The 20,758-nt window shown below is 41.7% G+C and overlaps 1 protein-coding gene across 2 annotated transcripts in view; it reads right to left on the reverse strand.

The window, feature by feature from the left end:
- LRRC72 (leucine rich repeat containing 72) overlaps positions 1 to 16,645 on the reverse strand; it is a 30,326-nt gene extending 13,681 nt beyond the window's left edge. For both annotated transcript variants that reach the window (XM_054990805.1, XM_054990804.1), the window contains exons 1-4: positions 16,588 to 16,645; positions 13,676 to 13,749; positions 9,752 to 9,821; positions 3,079 to 3,160 (exon numbers count right to left, since the gene is read on the reverse strand). In XM_054990805.1, coding sequence (XP_054846780.1) covers positions 3,079 to 3,160; positions 9,752 to 9,821; positions 13,676 to 13,749; positions 16,588 to 16,632 — 271 coding nt within the window. In that variant the 5' untranslated portion in view covers positions 16,633 to 16,645. The remainder of the gene's footprint in view (positions 1 to 3,078; positions 3,161 to 9,751; positions 9,822 to 13,675; positions 13,750 to 16,587) is intronic.
- Positions 16,646 to 20,758: the final 4,113 nt, after the last annotated feature.

Raw genomic sequence — 20,758 nt, forward strand, 5'->3', positions numbered from 1 at the left:
TCAAATTCTTGATGTAGATAATCTTTTTGAGGCCTTATGACTTGGGTCATTTCCCCTGACAGTAATCTCAGCCATCTTATATCAGAATTACAGACTGGGCACTGACTGAATGGATTCATAACAACGAAGAAAAAGGGGGGGGGGAGACCCCCCACAAACTCAACCCAAACAAGCAGGGGGAAAATAGAGTTCAAGTTACAACCTAAAATAAAATATATTCCAAGACAGTATTTATTATAAATGTGCACAAAATATAGGTTAAAAACAAGTTTAAAACGTAAGGCCTGAATGGCAGGCTACATGCGTATGCTAAAACGTTCTCCATAGATGATGGTACAGTTCAATGACCAGCACAAAGACAAACCATGGTACAATTCAATGAACAACACAAAGACTGACCAGACGCATTTCGGCCCTAAGGCCTTCCCCAGTGGTCAATTGTACAATATTTATAATCAAACACACCCCACGCATTAAGAAACCAGTAATGAAATGCTCCCAATGCTTTATCTAAAACTGCAGCAAGAGAAAAAAAGGGGAGAGATTTGTTTTTTGTTTTCAAACCAGCAGATAAGTGAGGAGCAGTGGTAATTTGGGACAGAGAGGATTACATTGTAGAGGCAGCTGTGGCTCTATGTTAGAACCTCTGGCCCAGTATTTAGATATTTTTCTTAAACTCTTTGTGCAGAACACAAGCTCATACTTAAGAAATACTATGGACTTCTTAAATCACATTACTAACATACAATTACAGACAGAAGAGATGTTTTTTGTTACCCTGGATGTGGTCTCTTTGTACACTAATATTCCACAAGATGAGACCCTGGATGTCTCAAGGGAGCTATTGGATAAGAGAAACCAGAGATCCCACTTCCTTTCTGTGCCATATAGCTGAGTTATGTTTGAAGACCAGTCAAAGTTCAAATATGTGAACATAAGAGCTGTATTAAAGAAACTGAATGCCCCACTTGTTAATCACTATCTCACTGCCGGACACACGGAGCAGCAGCTGCAATTCTGGGTTGCGGAATGTATACAGAACGTATCTTCAGGCTTATACAAACTTCTGCAGAAAAGATAAATATTTTGGATTCACCACCTCCAGATATTGATGCCTTGGGGACTAAATGAAGAAGTGGACTGGACTTGCTGTGTCTGAGAGAGATGTGATTTGAATGTCTACCTGGTTTCCTTATTTGACAGTGCTGTGTTATTGCCACTTCAGTGTTCTCTCCCTTCTCTCATCTCTTTTCTTTTGCCTTCTCCACCTTCCTTGGGAGTACATCTCCATATCACGTGGGAGATATTTCATCACCTTTCTACCTTTTCATATAGCTGAACCTTTGAGGTTAAAGTGTCACTTTATTTTTACTGCAGATTGATGAAACACACCCAAATACATTGGAAACCAAGCCTCAGGTTTGTTTGTGTTTGAGACTGGAGAGCCCAGGAAGGTGGGGAGGGGGAGGGGTGAGTTAAAGAGTTTAATATGGAATAATTATTTCATTGACGAGTATTGTGTGAGTGCAAATGACGAGTATTGTGTGAGTGCAGTCCTTGCTGCTACATTTGTATTTTACCACACAATACCAGAGGTAAATTTTGTTTTAGTATTTTTCTTAAAATAATTCTAGAACATAGTGGTCGCCGCCACCAATAAATTTTTAAAAAATCCTCCCCCCTTCTTCTCTTGCTTCAGCTTTAGATAAAGCATTGGGAGCATTTCATCATTGGTTTCTTAATGTGTGGGTGTGTTTGATTATAAATATTGTACAACTGACCACTGAGGAAGGCCTTAGGGCCGAAACATGTCTGGTCAGTCTTTGTGATGTTCATTGAACTGTACCATGGTTTGTCTATGTGCTGGTCAATGAACTGTATCATCATCTGTTTATGGAGAACATCTTAGCAATTTTTAGCATACACATGTAGCGTGCCATTCAGGTCTTAGGTTTTGAACGGATTCATAGTCACTGGAATGAGCTAGGGTCTGCACTACAAGTTCCACTAGTTGGGAAAACTATGGTCTCCTTGTCCTGTGAACTGGCATGCAAATTAGGTCTGCTTTTTGCCAGTTCAATTTCCTTATGATGAGTAAGACAAAAGAAAAAGCATACAGTAACTGTCCAATCTGCTGGATAATGGGACAGGAAGGTAAATTTCTGTCAAGGCAATGATGCAATGAAATCTTTCATTGCTGGACTACCATAATAAATTTCAAGGCTTCCATTTTCAGTACTCACAGACTTGTTGATGTGTTGAGTATTGGTCTCCAGTCATTCTTTTGGAGGCACTATAAAGTATATTGAATATATACTGCAGAATCTTTCTTGTAACGATACTGGCAATGTAATGACCCCTGCCAATCAGTCACTTCAGGGTGCAGGGGTCTCCTGCATCTGACTGTGGACACAATGGCCCTAAACCCCATCCAAGGCCTCTTCAGAAGAATAGCATTCTGACATCAACTAGGCTGAGTCAGCAAAATCTGCTCTATAAAAGGCAATTCCTTCTTTTAAATAGCCACAGGCAAAATAGGAGAAGCAAGTAGTGGGATAAAAATGAAAAAGGAAGAAAATAGAGAAGCTGCAAGACAGACTGGAAATGATCCTAGCCTGGTCATGCTTCAAAGACAGAACTCTCCAGGATCTCCACGTTTCTGACCAAGACAGCAAGCAAAAAGGAGAAGAAGGGTACCACTGCCTCCCAACAGTAAACACGGGAAACTGGAAATTATTCTCTGTCTTCTGAACTCTGGGAAGGAATTCATCAAGGATGCCCTCCTCCTCACAGTGAGAAGGTTTGATTCAGAGTGTCCATCTCATAACAGGTTTTTTATGGTGCTAAATCATGTTCAAAACGCCACAGCAACCACTTAGAGTACATTTCTTTTTCTTTAGGGCTACCACATCAGCTCCTGCTTGTACTTTCATAAAATATATTTCACATTATATTCACACAAAGCACTATATATTTTAGCTCTCTCAACAATCTTTCAGTCCTTGTTCCAGGCATATCTGTATTTATAGAAATCACAACCAATTTGTTGTTTTTAAAAAATCAAATTTAACAGAATACCTGCTATATTTTTGATTTCATTGTTGTTGAGGTACAGTTCTCTCAAGCAACAGTTATGCTTCAAAAAAGTTAATTTCTCAATCTAAAATGTGAAAAACAGAATAACAGGGTTATGTGTTAGTGACAGCTGTAACTGACTATATTGGCTTTGAACAGTTATTAAAAAGTTCCTGTGACATTTCTAAAATAACAGAAATATAAAATGACTCAGCAAATAAATGTACAGTATGAAGACATTCAGTTTTTCACATTAAGCATCAATCTATAAAGTATTTATGACCTCATATGATTTCCATGATAGCTAACATGCCTTCAAAACCATCTTTCAACTGTGGAGAACAGCACATTAACTGTGGCCTAAAATTCTCATAAAGTGTTACAGGCCCGTCAAATCTAACTTTCAAGTACAGGTTCTATGACCAGAGTCTCTGTGAGTTAAAGGAGTTGCCTAGAACCTGAATGGTATTCCTGTCAGTTGAGGAAATAGGTTCTAGTGAACCCTGATTGCTGTCTGAAGAAAAAGGAATCAAATCTCCCCTCAGTGTTTGTATATGGTAACTGTCAGTTCAACATGTTAACGCACATTAAGAAAATGGACCTTTGGACACTTACCGTGAAGGGTCCTTCTCCTCTGAGGAACAGAGGACATCTTGGGTGTTTTCCACCATCCAATCAGGGAGGCAGGAATTTACATATTTTTCTCTTTCCTGTTGGTGCGTGGGTCACCCTTCCTTCAGTTCGTTTGACTCCGTGTAGCAATACTCTATCTTTACTAAAATGGAATAAATAAGTCTAACACAGAAAGGAGAATACATTCCGAGAAAAAACATGTAGTAACAGCAAACAGCAAGAACAGATAAGAAATCAAGGAAGTAAGACGAAGAACCTGGGAGGGCAAGATGTCCTCCATTCCTCAGAGGAGAAGGACTCTTCATGCTAAGTGTCCAAAGGTCTGCTCTGAGGTGGAGGCAGTTAATTCCTCTCAGGTGGGACAAGGTCTTCGTCTTGAAGTACATGTTGCAACACTCGTCTTCCAAAGGCAGCGTCCGCCTAATCATACAGGTCTAACCTATAATGCCGTATGAATGTGGACACTGAAGACCATGTGGCAGCTCTGCAGTCTTCTTCCACTGACGCTTGATTTGTGAAAGCTGCATTAGTTGCTTCACTTCTTAAGGAATGGGCCGTGATTCCCTCTGGAATCTCCTCATTAGATGCTTTATAAGCTTCTGCGATGCAGAACCTAATGTTCTGACCTATAGCTATGGCCGACATTTTCCTTCCGGTGTTAGGAGGACCTGTGTCGATGAATATGAAATCCATTTTTCTGATGTTTTCTGTCCTGGCAAAATATGTCTTGAGGGCTCTTCTCGCATCCAGGTAGTGCCATTCCCTTTCCCTGGGGTGTTTTGGGTTCGGGCAGAAGGATGGGAGATTGATTTCTTGGGTTCTGTGGAATCTAGAATATGCCTTTGGAAGGATCGTGGGATCCGTGTGCAAAACCACTTTGTCTTTATGGAACACGCAAAGGTGGGGCTTCAACAATAGTGCACCAATTTCCAATATCCTCCATGCCGAGGTTATGGCCACCAAGAATAGGGTTTCGAATTTGAGCCATTTCAGCAGTATGTCCCTCATTGGTTCAAAAGGAGGCTTGGTTAACGCCTTACGCACCACAATGTGCTTCCACAAGTTGGGAAGCGATGCACCACTGGTGGACTCAACAAAGATGCTCCTTTCAAGAAGCGTCGAATGTGCAGATGTCCTGAAAGCTTCAGGCCGTCCTTAACTGATAGAAAGTTCCCCCTTTCTTGTTGATATAAGATTTCGCAGACATATTGACCGTGCGGATTAGCACATCTTTCCCTCTGATCTTGTTAGAGAATTCCATTAGAGCCAGTCTGATCACCCTCAGCTCGAGGAAGTTGATTGGTAAGGTCAACTCCTCTTGAGACCAGAGACCTCGGACCAATTGTCCTTCCAGGGATGCGCCCCAGCCCGATGGGCTTGCAACTGTGAATATCTGAGTCACTTGGGGCGTCAGGTAGCTCTTGCTCTGATTCAGGTTCCTGTCTCTGGACCACCATAAGAGGCTCTCTTTGACTTTTCTGGGTACTTGAATTAACATCTCTGCTCTCGTCATGATGAGGAATTGCTAAGGTCTCAAGGACAGAAGGGGTCAAGAGTGAAGCCGACCCCAGTGAATGGCTTCGCAGTTTGCCGTGAGGGTACCCATGAGTTTGGATAGGGTCATCAAGGGGACTGACTTGCTTTGGATTACAGATTCGATTAGGTTCCTGGTCTTCTGTATCTTATTCTTGGGGAGGAGAATACAGCACCTTTTGGTGTTCACTATCATGCCCAGGTGTTGAATTGTTTGAGTGGGTAGAAGAGAGTATTTTTCCAAGTTTATCTGGAAACCATGTAGATGCAGGAAGTGAATAGCTGTCCATGTGTCTTGTTGCGCTTTCTCTCAGGAGCTGGCTCTGATTAACAAGTCGTCTAAATATGGGTGGATGTGTATCCCTTCTCCCTGAGGAGCATTATAGGGTTGATGAGGACCTTGGTGAAGACTCTTGGAGCCGTGGTGAGGCCAAATGGAAAAGCTCTGAACTGATAATGGTTGGTGGCTATATTGAACCGGAGAAAGCGGAGATATGACCTGTTGATCGGAAAGTGAAGGTACGCTTCCTTAAGGTCTATTGATGTTAGAAACTCTTCTGGTTGTAAGGCCTCTGCCACTGACCAATGAGTTTCCATGCGGAATCGTCTTATCCTCAAGAATTTGTTCACAAATTTTAAGTTCAAGATCGCCCTCCAGTCTCCGTTTCTTTTCAGGACTGTAAAAAATAGGGAATACACGCCTTGACTTCATTCTGTGGTGGGTACTGGTTCTATTGCATGAATGTCCTGCAAGTGGCAGACTGCTTGCATGGTGATGTGTTTCCGGTAGGGGTTTTTCCGAATGGGAGAAGCAATGAATCGATCCGGAGGAAGACATTTGAATTCTGTTGAGTAGACTTTGGAGACCACTTCTAGGGGCCAATCGTCCACTCCTGATTCGATCCACGCCTGACTGAAATGAAGCAGCCTTCCCCCTACCGGTATGTGAGGTGAGTCATAATTTAGAAACCTTGTTCTCAAACTCTCGCTTTTCTAGCCTGTTCTGAAAGTGTTTGGCAGGTCCGGCGCCCAAGGGGCCCCTTTTGAAATTGTTCTTGGATGGGTTCCATGATGAGTGCTTGGAATTCTGACGTGGTCTAGCCAACATGTGGTAGGAACGAAATGGCTGAATGTTGAAAGGATGTCTGTCTGACCTCCTAAGGCTCCTAGGTAACACCTTTTTCTTGTCTCCACCACGACTTTGTCAAGATGGTCCCCGAACAGCTTATCCTGGAGAGGATTCGCCATCAGGATGAACTTAGATGTCCGCCTGCCATGCTCTGAGCCATAGCAATTGTCTGGCTACTGTCGCCGATGCCACAGATCGAAAAGAGAAGGATATAGCATCTAAGGTCGCATCGGCTGCGAAGGCACTGGCTTTAAGAATCCTGTTCGCTCCTTCAATCAAACGTCTTGTCATGAGTCAGCCTCAGCCTTGACTGGCCACCTTACCACTTGCCCCAGAGTTCTCCTCAGAGGACGAGCAGGAAGAGCCAGCAGGGGCTACTCTAGAGCCAGAGCCAGCCATGGAAGAGCCAGCAGGATCTACTCTGGAGCCAGAGCCAGCCGTGACAGCTGCTGCCCGGAAGGAAACTCAGCAGGAACAGCCAGAAGCCTCTGTAGAGGCTGTTGGAGACAAAGACTCCTCCAGAGCAAAAGAGAAACCTGAGCACCCTGGGCCAGCTGAGAAGAGGAAGAATAAAGCAAAGACAGCTCTGTTGGAGAGGAGAAAAAGTGCTCGTTTGCAGGCACAGCACTAGCTGGGGCTATTAGGCAAAGAGACAACACCTGCTCCTCATTAGGACAGTATAAGAGAGAGAAGCTGAAGAAGCCAAGGGTAGAAGCAACTCAGCTCTCCACTCCCTGGGACTAGAGCTCTGCGCCCGGAAGCTCCTGCCCTGCCCTGCCCTGCCCTGCCCTGCCCTGCCCTGCCCTGCCCTGCCCTGCCCTGCCTCTTGATTGATCGGACTCTGACCTTGGCCTGCCTTCTGACTTCCCTTCTGCCTGCTCCTCTCTCTGACTGACGTATTGGATCTGACATTTGGCCTGACTTCTGGACTCTCATTTGCCGGCTCCTTGGCTACTGACTTCCTGGCAACTAACCTTGGGACCATCTGCAGTACCAGTGAGCCACCTGCCTGTTGTGGCCAGCCCTGAGTGCGACACGTCTGTTGCCATCTGGAATCAATTGGATCAGCTTGCGCACCCAGACCACTGACGCCCTTGACACAATAGACGCTGTAGTGGAGGCTTTGATGGCCAAGGCCGCTGCCTCGTGGGCTCTTCTGAGAGAAACCTCTGCTTTTCAGTCTAGGCTGTCTTTGACTGCTGCCTGACCGTCTTCTGTGAGAAGGCCTGACGTCTGGATGGCTGCGACTGCAGCATCGATCCTGGGGACCTGTAACAACTCGTTAGCATAAGAAGGTAAAGCATATAATTTTTTGGCTGCAGGAGAACATTGTTTATTGGCTGCAGGCATTTCCCATTCAGCTTTGAGCTGATGCTCAAAGTATTCAGGAAATGGAAAGACCCTCTCAGAAGTACTCACTCTGGGAAAGAATTCTTTACTCCTTTTAGGTCTGTCGCCCTTTTTGTCAGACTTTGGGCTGTCCTGGTCCTCCCTCTTTTCCTGTTCCTGCAATCCTAGGGCTGATAAGGACTTAGAGAGGAGGTACTGATAATCCCCAATCTTAAACAGTCTATTAGGCTGTTCTGGAACGGAAATCTCTTCTTCCTCCTCCTCTGAGAGGAACTCTCCTTCCTCCTTCTCATTGCTATCAGACGAGGTCCCCTCTGTCCAGTGGTACGTCAAATCGGGCAAGCTAGAATGGGTAGCCTTCTGAGCCGCCTTAGTGGGCCATGCTGGAGCCTTTCTAGGCTTATCTTTGGGCTTACCACGAGGAGGGGAAGGGGGGTGAAGAAATCTCACTATTAGGTCGGGAGACTGGCTGACATAGCTTGGCTAGTTCATCTCTCATGGCTTGTTTAATGATTGAAAATAACTCAGCCAAGGCGCCCCCGCCCCCCCACCGATGTCGAGTTGTACAGTACCCCTCCTGCTGGTCTTGGCCTCTGAGCTCCGTGGCTCTTGAATTGAGTCTGGTAGGGCTGAAGGTAAGCCTCCCCCGGGGAGGTTGGCCTGCACACCGCTTGGGCCCGCGCAGGACTTGGCACGCTTACCGCCACTTTTCCCCACCTTTTCTGCTGCTTGTTTTGTGGTGCTGCGCTCAGCTTCTTTGCAGAGTGGTGCTGCATTTGCCGCCTCCGAGTTTGTCTTCCTGGCCCTCTTGGTGGGCACACTCTACAGCTGTATCATTGCCAGGAGCCAGTTCTAGCCTCAAAGGCAGGGTGGTACCGGTTATCTGGCAGCTTCCCGCAGCCACGGCACCTGGGACTCCTCTCCTAAAAAGCTCTCATCAGACTCCATACCCTGAGGGCTAGGGCAGTCCATTGAGTTCTTGCCAGGAATTTAGAGTAAGGAGGAGAATAGAAATAAATAGACACTAAGCAAAGAATCAAGATAAGCTGGCAGTAAGAGGAAAGGAAGCCAAAGCAGATCAAATACAGTTGAAGGCGAAAGTGAAAGTACGCCTAAGAAGCAGCTGAAATCGCTGCTGCTTCTGCTCTCCCTGGAGGCAGGAAAGAACTGAAGGAAGGGTAACCCACACACCAACAGGAAGGAGAAAAATATGTAAATTCCTGCCTCCCTGATTGGATGGTGGGAAACACCCAAGATGTCCTCTGCCTCAGAGGGAGAATTTATAATCTCTGGGCAGTGAAATTGAGTCCCAATTATACATTCTATACTGACGTTTTCCACACAGAACCTTTACCTTCTTACACGCTTTATTTTCTGTAAATAAATCTTTGTTGTTCATCAGCACATGTGTATTGCCTACCCAGTCAAAAAAAGCTGTGAAATGTGATTTATAGTTACCTCACAATTAAGTGAGGTAACTGTTATTATTCTAGTAGGGTCTCAAATGTGAGCCCATTAGGGAACACAAAGATTACATGCTACCAACAAGTAAATCAAAGCTTGCGTCACCCCCTCCCCTTTTACTGATTATGGGGTTTAAACAAATAAAAGGAAGGACCAAAGAGTGTGGCATTTGAAAGTCTTAAGTCCAGAGGGCTGTTTGCTGCAAAAGCCTCCCTCTCTCATTCCCTCACCCCATGGTAACTACCACAGTCACTAATAAAGGGAACGTTTGTGGTTCAAATGGAGCTTGTGGCAACTAGCTCAAAGAAAGCACTCAAACTTGATATTTGTAGGAATATAAAGCATAAAGAGGACAATGCAGTCAAAATACATTTCAGTGACACACATTCCACTGAATGAATTGAGAATGTGTTTTATTCTTTCCCCTTGAAATCAATGGGACTTAAAAGTGCTGAATTTAGCAAAGCCTAAGATTTTAATTTCTTTAAGCATCAAAATATACTCAAAATATTAAAATAAATATTATAGAAATATATTATAATAAAATTATATTTGAAAGCCTATTACCTTATTATTGTTTAGCCACAAATACATTAGTATATGGAACTGTGATAAATCAGGGACTTCTTTTAATCCTCTAGAAGAAAAGTAATAGAACTTCAGTATTTAATTTCCAATTAAATGCTATACTACAAAAACTCACCTGCAATATCTACAGAAGTATACAGCTACATCAGTACTGAGTAGGTTTTTCTTATTAAATGTGTTTTTATAACATTAGGACTGAATGTTAAACTTGTCAGGATAAAATATTTATTATTTATTTACTTAGATTATTTATATTGACTCCCAGCACAGTTACTCACAACACGACAGTTTCCAGTATTTAAAAAAAAGTGACGCAAGAAATTAATTGCCAACATAGATCCTAATGCTAACATTTAATCATAATCCCACTAAAATTAATCCTGTTTACTTATGTACCAATTATATTTAAGATCATGGTCTTATTAATTTTGTCCATTATCATATTGTTACCTTAGACTGTCCAGAGTTTTCACACATAAACTCATTTATTTCACAAGCTACACTTTTACTTGTTCCTTTCCCACCAATATTTCTTGTATGTCTCTGATCAATCATGCATTAAAACGACTACACAATGACTTTTTAAATCTGCATATATTACCACCAGTGACCAACATTCTATTTGACTGCAATAAATACCTTCCAGGCAATAAGCCACACTGAATAAAATGGGACATTTCTCAGTGGACCTACTGAGGAGGATTGTTCTCTGAGTGATTCTCTGAGAACATCAAACAGATGAAAGGCTAAAAATAATTCTGGAGGAGGTGGGCATTTGAAAATTCATTACATCCTACTAATGTAAGACTTAGAAAATCTTGGATGTGCATGAGACAACAGTAAGGAGTACACTGCAATATGGAACAGCAGCACCCTGCTAGCTGCCTATTCTTGGCTGCAATGAGCTTAAATCAATGTCTTATATTGGTATCTGAATGTTTCTTCCTGCAGGGCAAACAACAGATCTGGGAGCAACTGACATTAGTAAAATGACACAGAAGGAAACAGTTAACTCACTGCCCACCCCCTTTGCCATACTATGGTACCAATTCAAATACACACTCCATAACTGCCACTCTAACTTTTAAACACATTCACTAATCTCCCAGTATCACATTTAGTTTGGCCCTCTGATGTATCTGCAACACACAGGAACACTGCCAGCACTGAATACTGCACAGTACTACTTAAGGTTCTCACTGGTCCTTTCCTTCACCCTGCTCTGGCTCTAGAATAATCACAAGATGGAAACCAGCAGATGGACCTCCTCTACCTTTCCCATCTTCCCTCCCCTCCCCCACTGTCTTCTATTTGGTCTGCTGCTGAACAGCCTTAAGATGGTAATGGAAACCAAGTGAGATTGGTTTCATTCTTCTGGAAAACCAGCCTGGATACTCTATCAGTTAAATTCTAGTTTCAAGCTAACTGAGCTTTGGCAATGATACTTCAATAACTGAACTCTGGTTTAAAGTTTACATGACGAGGCTTCACACACCTGGACACAACTCTCATCTCTTGGTCTTTTTTTTTTAATATTGAAATGTTTCAGAGACTGCAAAAATGAGACATTATTTCTGATTTTCTAGCACTCTGTATCTACTACTTTTTTTTCTCCCTTCTAAAAGTATAGACTTCATTTTAATTGGTTTCATTCTTCCTATATCTCCAGGCTTACCCTGTTCCTTTCGATGATCATATTGCAATCCTCAAACCACCTTAGTCTTGAGATGTTCCAGTGAAATCAATGGAACAAAACTTGAGAAATTCATCTGAGAATTGTACCCAAAGGCATATAATGTGCTCCAGGTAGAGTTTAATTCCAACAATATTTTTAAAGGCTCCCCCTCTATGAAAGACTTCTAGTCTTTGCACGTCTTTTATGAACTGAGCCTTTTAAGCCTCCAGCATTCTTTTTCTCCTTACTGCTAAACTAATCAATTTCCTTAAGATGACAGCTCTCTGAAGCAAAATTTCCTATGCTTCTTTAGTAGTACTGCACATTTTAATGCACAGATTTTATCAGAATAACTTTCCATTCTAGTCATCAGAATATCAGCTCATATTAACACAACTTTGACAACAATCTAGGGTTGCCAAGAGGCCTGGAGAAAAATGACCTGTCCCTTTGGTGAAAAGTGCTGTCATAGCTGACTTATGGTGACCCCTAGAGGGGCTTTCAAGGCAAGAGACTAACAGGGGTGGTTTGCCATTGTCTGCCTCTGCAACCATGGTCTTCGTTGTAGGTCCCGTCCAATTACTAACCAAGACTGGCCCTCCTTAGCTTCCAAGATCTGACAAGATCAGGTTTGCCTGGGCTATCCTGGTCAGGGCCCTGTCCCTTTAACAGAGAATTAATGTGTGGAAATGGGCAGCTGAAGCTTTTCATTGCATAGAGATAAATATCACATGGTAAACAACATTCCATTAATCCAGAGGAGTTAGCCGTGTTAGTCTGTAGTAGCAAAATAGTAAAGAGTTCAGTAGCACCTTGAAGACTAACCAATTTTATTGTAGCATAAGCTTTCAAAAATCAGTTATCTTCTTTAGATGCATCTGACGAACTGTGTTTCTCGAAAGCTTATGCTACAATAAAATTGGTTAGTCTTTAGGGTGCTACTGGACTCTTTACTATTTAACATTCCATTAAGACTCTATTAAAGAAACAAGACTTTTTTTTTCTCCAGGCAGTTGGCAATCCTAGACCGATCAACTGTGATGTCAAAATATTTTGAGTTCTGTCACCAGCATTTTCATAAAGACCAATTTATGTCTTAATGACAATGCCTAAATGGAGCAGCATTAAATCTTGTGTATAAGGAATATCAACTGGAAGCAAGTAAAGGTACCTTCAACTGTTTTTGTTTTTCTGCTCCCTCATATGCCAAGGGATTCCTTCAATGAAAACTGAGCTCTAACATCTGGAAAGTGTTCGGTCTAAGCCACCAATCAAATCAAGCCAACTAGGGGTTGGCAACTAGAATGTTCAGGGCCAAATCTTGCATCTGGCAGTCAACTTTCCTCTGGTCTTGCCAAAAGTTAGGCAGTACAAAAGAGAAGGTAAGAGAGAAAAAAGCTGAGAGCCTGATCTTACTCTATCCTATGGTACACATAACACCACTGAAATTAGTGAGTTCATATGTATGCAGCTCTATATTGGACCGGGCTGTTTTGAAGAATAGGTCAGATAAAGTGGGACTATCTTGCCTTCTCTCCTGCTCTAGCCTGAATGCATACCTCTGTCTTTCTACCATCCTACTTTCCGAGCAGTCTATATCTGACCAGCAGAAAAGGAAAAGGAGGAACTGCAGTTAGCCGATGGATTCATGTATACTCTCATTGCTTCCAGGCTACCTCAAAACAAAATAAGGGCATACAGGACTGTTATTAAGAAATATATCATATCTGATTTTACCCTCACTAGTCAGAGCCAGTACAGTAAAAAGAGAGACTATCAGAGCTATCCTAAACAAAGTGACACTATTGCATTTATTTCAATGAACGTAGAAGGGTGTAACTAATACTGCCAAGATATTACTGAAGGGTAATGGAAAAAAACAACCTTTCTTGAAGAAGCCTTTTCATATGAAACTGTAGGAATTAATTTGCTAGCTTGGAAGTTAGATGATTTTATATTACAATATCTTTGAACCATTTTACCAGATTTTTACATTTGGCCTCTGCTAAGATGAGTCTTAAGAGCTGTGCTAATCCCATAATATGGAAACTGAATGCAAATGAGGCTTGTCAAAAACCGGTGTCAAAGGAGTGTTCTAGTTTCCAGAAAAGTAAAAATGAATCAGTCATTCATGACTAAATGAGTATTCTCAGTTGACTCATGCTAATAAGCATTACTTTAGATTAAACATAACCTTCCCTTGTAGTGGCAAAACTAATTGTACTTACCTTTCTCCCAGATACAACTCCGTGACATCATCATCTTTCTTAAAGCCACATATCTTCAGCTGGTTTTTTAAAACCTGAAAACAGATCATTAATATGACTGAAACTATACATATAATCAAACAAAATATATTATTATATATAAAAGTAGAAAATGAAAATACAGAATTTGTTTCTTAGTGTTTCTAAAAAAACTTACAGCTGTTACATTCTAGTTTTTAACCTTGTCCCTTCATTTAACTTCAGTACATGCATAAGTACATTTTTGTGGGAAAGACAAGCACTCAATATCCTGGGGCAGAACAGGCTCCCAGAAGATGAGGAAAGAAATAAGAGATATGAGAATTGCTCATCTAGCTCTCAGCTATTAATTTTTTGCTTTCGATGATTGGCCAGCCTAAAGGGGTAAGATTTTGAAAAAGCTTCACTCCTACATGTCATATATTCAAACTTCTGTCTATAATCATATGGCTACAAATACTCTCAACTATTTCTGTTTTAACATGAGTTTACATTGGCACAATTTTACAGTGCAGTCACCAAAGACTAACTCATATAACCCCTAGGTGTAAAGCCGGAACTTTTCTGTCTAAACTTCTGATCAATCCAAATTGACGACTGTCCAACTTATCTGAGGATTCTTTGTAGTTACGAACTTCTGAGACAACTATATTTTCATAAATGTACTTGAATTTGAGCTGACAAAATCTAAAGAATACTCAGATAAAATTATATCTGTGACCAGGATAAGATTATCTGTACTGTGAATAGGATAAAGGGATCTCTTTTAGTATCTTATCACTCCCACTGAGGGACAATCTACTATTATTTTCATATTTTGAAAAGCTATTCTCTCTTCCCTCATAGTGTCACTTCTTCAAACTTCCTTTCAGCATCGAGTTAGCTGGCAGAACCAATAACGATGTAAGACATGCTTCCATAAACTTAAGTCCTAGAATGTTTGGTTCATGGTTTCTCTTTCTGTAAAACTAACAGAGTGGATTTCCAAGATAGTTTAGCACTCTTGGGATAATGACAATGTTATGAAATGTTGTTGCATGTTTCACAATCATACTGTTATCTCAGTCCTATAGCTAAGCATACCTAACTTAACTCGACACAGAATCAGGCTGCTTGTTTAGTTGGCTCAGGGTGTACACTCTTTCCTGTCATGTGCCACTGAGCTACCTGGAAGTGAGTATTTGTTTGTCAATTTCTCATATATTCTTAGATGGAAATCCATGGATCTCATACTATGTTGTCAACAGAGGTTCTCTAGAACATATTACTAACATTGTTATACAATCTGATTTCTTAGAGATGTTGCTGACGAGTCCCTTCATTCTTCCGTATTCATGTCATGGGTAAAGATATTTTTCCTGTGTGTGTAAAAGATCCTAAATTGTTTGGGACCACCTCCTTCCTTATGAACCTCTCTGTTCACTTACATCATCATCTTCATCATCATCAGGCCCTGCTCTGGATGCTTCCAGCTTCAGAGATTAAGAAGGTATCAACTTCAGATAAGATTAAGAAGGTATCAACTTCTCTGTGGCACCATGCTTTTGGAATGCACTCCCAGAAAGAACTGTTGGGGTGATACTGTTTGTAGTTCTTACACATGAAATAAATTTATAGTCTTTCTCCTGATTGATGCTTGTCATTTATTATTGCCCTTGCTTCCTTTTCATTGCTACTTTTTGACATACTTTACTGTTTTTAAAAAGTACTGTAATAAGCTGCCTTGAACACTTATATGAAAAGGAAAGAAATAATTTTACTATCATTAAACAACAGAACCACTTTAATCTGTCTTTAATCCAGAATAACCACTATACTTCTGGCTTTGCACTTACAATAAATCCAATTCATGATCAATAAATGTGGGTTTGGTGCCTCTTATCTTTTAATCTTCCTGATGTACTCATCAGGAAGACAATTTTTTTTGCTGAGATATGAAAAATACAAGTTAAATGGTGTTGACACTGGCAGTAATGTGATTCACTTCAGCAAATTGGGTGTGGATTGATTTGTAGAACAGTTCACACATTACTATACGAATAGAGTGTATATATGTAGCAAAGGGTAAGACTGAACCTTTTCATCCATCTCATGAATGTTTGGTATAAGTCGTGGCCCCTGCATTTGCCAGGTTCCCTGTCACAAAGACTACATTGGCTCTTGTCTGCACATTATATTATTCAGTATAGTAGAAGAACCCTTATCTTATGAAAGGTTTATGTGTCAATACATGAAAAGCCAGTGATGAACTAAGAGTTGCTTTGTCCCAATCCCAGGCACTAGTGAGTGGTTGCAATTTTTCTCATCTTTTAAATCCTCCTTTAATTATTAATGTATTTTTCTAATTGTTTTGCTTCCTTTTACCCATACCCAGCTCATGCTTGTCTCTCTCCTCAAAAAATTGCTTATTTTATTTCTCACCATGTCTAATATTACTTCGATTCAGAAATAAATAATGGAGGTAGTGATGTTGCAGACCAATGGAGTACATTTTGAGGAAGACAGTTGCGGGAAGTAGCCGTGTTGTTCTGAAGTAGAACAGCAGGATTAGAGTCCAGAGGCACTTTAGAGTTCAACTAGATTTCTAGAATATGAGCTTTAGAAAGTCAAAGATCCTTTCTTCAGATGCTGGACCCTCCACAGCTATCCACCTTTGCTACTGCTGTCTGAAGAACGGAACTTTGATTCTCGAAAGCACATACCCTGGAAATCTAGTTGGACTCTTAAGGTGCCACTGGACTCTAATCCGGCTGTTCGAGAAAGAGGCGAGTCAGTGAGTGTAGTTTCACCTTTTCCTCCCTCTTTCTGAGGGGACTAGCAAAAGAAAGACAAAAGGAAGAAGAGACCCAGGAACAGGCGTAGGCGCGAGTCTCCTCCTGCCTTCCCTTACTCACCTCTTCGCCCTTGAGTCTCTCGCTGCCCGCAGAAGCAGCGGCCATGGCGGCCGGGCGCTTCCCGGGCAACCGCCACAGCCTCGACGCAAAAGGGGGAGAGAAGAGAGCGCCAATCAGGGAGCGGCAGGAGACGCTGGAACACGCGGCCGCCAAGCGTTGCGGAGCTTCGCTTGCTCCTGCTGAGCCCTGGCCTCGCAGCCTTTGCATGGAGGGCGAGAGAATGGAGGGAGTGCGTTGGCGCTGCGGAGACCGCGTCGTCGTGGCCTGGCTTGGCGCCTTTTGTCGAGTCCGTTAGTGAGGAGAGGTTTCTCTTCAGACGAATGAATTGATGGATGGACCGATTTGCGCTGGATTCCACCCACACCTTCGAAAGCTCAAATTGGTTTCCAGTTCGTTATTTGCAATTCCTGGTTTTTAGTATCCACTCCGACCACAAATGCTGATACTTAAATAGCCTTGCGCCCCAAAATGAGGATGTTAGGGACTTTAATGATAATTAATATTCTCTTTTTTAGCCCAGTAGAAACTCACTTCCCCCTTTCTCTGTCCTTCCTTGCTACATGCTTCTGCTGACCAAGCTTGTTCTCGGCTTAGTTTGAGATAGAAGAGACAGTCGATCTCTAGATGTACTCAGACCCACTGACATCACTTATCTATACTTAGGGTTGCCAGCCTCCAGGTGGTAGATGGAGATCTCCCGGAATTACAACTGATCTCCAGGCAACAGAGACCAGTTCCCCTGGAGAAAATGGCTGCTCTGAAGGGTGAATTCTATGGAATTATACCCCATTGAAGCTCCTCCCCTCCCCAAACCTTGCCCTCTCTAGGCTACATCCCCCAAATCTCCAGGAATTTCCCAAACTGGACCTGGCAACCCTATCTATACTGCTTACCTATGTTCTGTTCCTTAGCTTGACCAATGCTATGTTTGTTTGTTCCAAAGCCTGTGCTAATGGCCAACCTGTCAGTTTTACAGCGCAGCACATATATGAAAACATAGTGAGACGTGTGTTTTAAGTACAAATTTAAAACTAGGTGAAAAACTTTTGTACTACTGCAAAATGGCAAAACAGAAGAATGCAGAGAAATGATAAACTGCCTCATCAACATAGTTGATACTAAATGTCTTACTAAAGCATGTAGGACAGCATTCATTACTGTAAAGCATGATTTACAAAAAGATGTGACCTTGATTTAATGAGTGTATGACTCAAAGGACAGAAGAAGCTATATTACTGCTTCCATTCAGCAAGGACTCTCCACATCATAATATGGAGGCATGCAAGTTGACAGCAGAGCTCCCACACACAGGAGTTTTCATTGTACTTTCCATTCCTTTCCAGGGAATAAATGCATTTTTACCTTTTCCCTTATATTTTCCCAGTAAAAAAGGAAGAGACATCATTTTTTAAAAAAATCTTAGGAATTTAAGGAAACAGAAATCTGAAACAGGAATAGATCAGTGGCAATAGGTTATCATAACAACAATTATCTTTTATTAAAAGTCAGCATAAAAACTCTCTGATGGAAACACAGGCAAAAAAAATGTTGGGAAAATGGTACCTGTGGGGAACTGTTAGAAATGGTTTGGAAAACGATCAGCTTATCAATGGTGCCTTACCCATAAACATCTACTGCAAGGGTGAACTGAAGAGACGTTTGTACATACACATTCCCAACACTACCATTATGGGTTGGAATTATATTCTAGACAAAAAAAAGGCTCTAAACCAAATTCATCCTAAAAATGTTTAAAAGCAAGTTCTGAATGCAAAGCTTTTCTTATGGAATTTGTTGATATTATGAAATATCCTCCAGAGAAGAACATGTATGGCTGCAACAGCTATCTTCTAGGAAAGCAACCAAAAAAGACAATCCAAAAGGAAAGTGCTTAATAAGGAAGTAAGTTTAACTAAAGGCATTCTCAGGTTCATTTAGTGTGGTGTAAGAAATGGCCATGCTTTCCACCAAAAAGGGCCATAAGTACTATAAAGCTCCACCTGTAACCATGCACAGACGAAAAACATACTGTATCCTGCTATTTCCTTAAAATGGAACAGAAGAAAAATAACGTTTATAAATACTTGCATCCAGGGCTTTTTTTCTGGGAAAAGGGGTGGTGGAACTCAGGACCGCACAATGATGTCCCTTTGAGTCAGCTGGAACAAGTGCATCCACCAGTGCATCTATAATATTGCCAGCTTCTATGAAGCTAGACATTCCTGTCATTCTCAGATACTCCCTGCACCTGGGCCTTGATGCGCCTGGGCCTTGGTATATTGTATGCATCAGTATGAGTTAGATGGCTCCTCTAATCTACACATGGCAATACAACTGTGTAACTATTGTTTTATGCCCGTCTCCAAGGCTGTTTTATTCTAGGTCTCTAGACTCCCTTTGAGGCCTGTCTAGTTATGAGTTCGGGCTAGCCCTGTTTCTGTAGGCCATCACAGTTGTTTAGCCCCTAACCTGTGGGGAGTACGTAAAGCCTCGAGATTCTTATGATCTGTCCACCCCTCAAAAGGCACCTTGGCTCTTCTAGCCAATGTCTCCACATGCTTAACACCAATTTGATGGTGGAAGCTTCTTTATTCCACACTGCCCAGTGGTGCTCTGCACCAGAAAATTTTGTAGAGATATAAGCACAAGGGTGTAATCTCCCATTCTGATCCCCTTTTTAAAGTTTAAATCGCCCTCGGTGAAAATGGTCACATGGCCGGTGGCCCCACCCCTGATCTCCAGACAGAGAGGAGTTTAGATTGGAGGGCAATCTAAACTCCCCTCTGTCTGGAGATCAGGGGGCGGGGCCACCAGCCATGTGACCATTTTCAAGAGGTGCCAGAACTCTGTTCTACTGCTTTCCTGCTGAAAAAAAGCCCTGCTTGCATCATTGATTGTCTTTTTTGTATCATTCCTATGATAATGGAAACCCCTTTTTTAAATGCCAAGGTGTTGCAGAATAGTGATGAAGCAATTAAGGAACTCATTAGAGAAAATTAAGCCTTTAGGTACAAGAAATGATATACGGGGAAACGGTTAATGCCATTTGACAAGAGCCAGTTTGGTGTAGTGGTTAAGAGCGGCAGGACTCTGATCTGGAGAACCAGTTTTGATTCCTTACTCTTCCACTTGAAGCCAGCTGGGTGACCTTGGGTCAGTCACAGCTTCTCAGAGCTCTGTCAGCCTCACCCACCTCACAAGATTATTGTCATGAAGGTAATAATAACATACTTCGTAAACTGCGATGAGTGGGCATTGTTGTCCTAAAGGGTGGTATATAAATTGAATGTTGTTATTAAGTACAAGAGGAAAATATGATATTGCTATGGAGTTGTCTTTCACCCCTCTCTCTTAATTATGGAATACCAAAGGACTTTATTTGTGATAATCAAGATTATTCAAATAAGCAAGGCAAATGAAGCCGTTTCAATAAGTGTATAGTATGTATGCTGTTCCGTCAGCATCTTTCCCAAAATACTGAAAAAACAATTTTGGAAAATAAACTGCAGGATATTTCTCATAATCAAGACTTTGTAAATTATGATACTTATGTTAAGTCCTTGGACTATTCTATACAAGAGTATTCTCTGTCATATTTTCGTATTATATTTTAGTTGCTACTATACAGAAATATTGATAGAATTCTTTCTTACAACCACAGTCAGGAGTCAGTTTCGTGTAGTGGTTAAGAGTGGCGGGACTCTAATCTGGAGAACCAGGTTTTATTCCCACTCCACTTGAAGCCAGCTGGGTGACCTTGGGTCAGTCACAGCTCTTCCAGAGCTCTCTCAGCCCCACCTACCTCACAGTATGAACAGTGTGGGGATAATAATAACATATTTTGTAAATCACTCAGAGTGGAATTTAAGTTGTTCTGAAGGGTAGTATATAAATTGGTGGCGGTGGTTGTTGTTATACCGTTTGGATAGTACAAGAAACTACAGGATGCATTGCACTGCATTCTTACCAGTGCCATACATATTTTAAGACAGTATATTAACAGTAGATGAAGTGAATCTTTATTTGTCATCATTCCATGAAGCCTCAGTATCCTGGCATCTACTCACTGGACTTTAGGGTACTGCCCCAGCTTGATAGGCTGTATTCTACCAACTGTTTTTTCCATTTAATTGAAGTAAACATGGTTCAGTTAAAGAACCACTCCACTGCT

The sequence above is a fragment of the Eublepharis macularius genome, chromosome 11 (genome assembly GCF_028583425.1).
Source record: "Eublepharis macularius isolate TG4126 chromosome 11, MPM_Emac_v1.0, whole genome shotgun sequence".
NCBI lineage: Eukaryota > Metazoa > Chordata > Lepidosauria > Squamata > Eublepharidae > Eublepharis > Eublepharis macularius.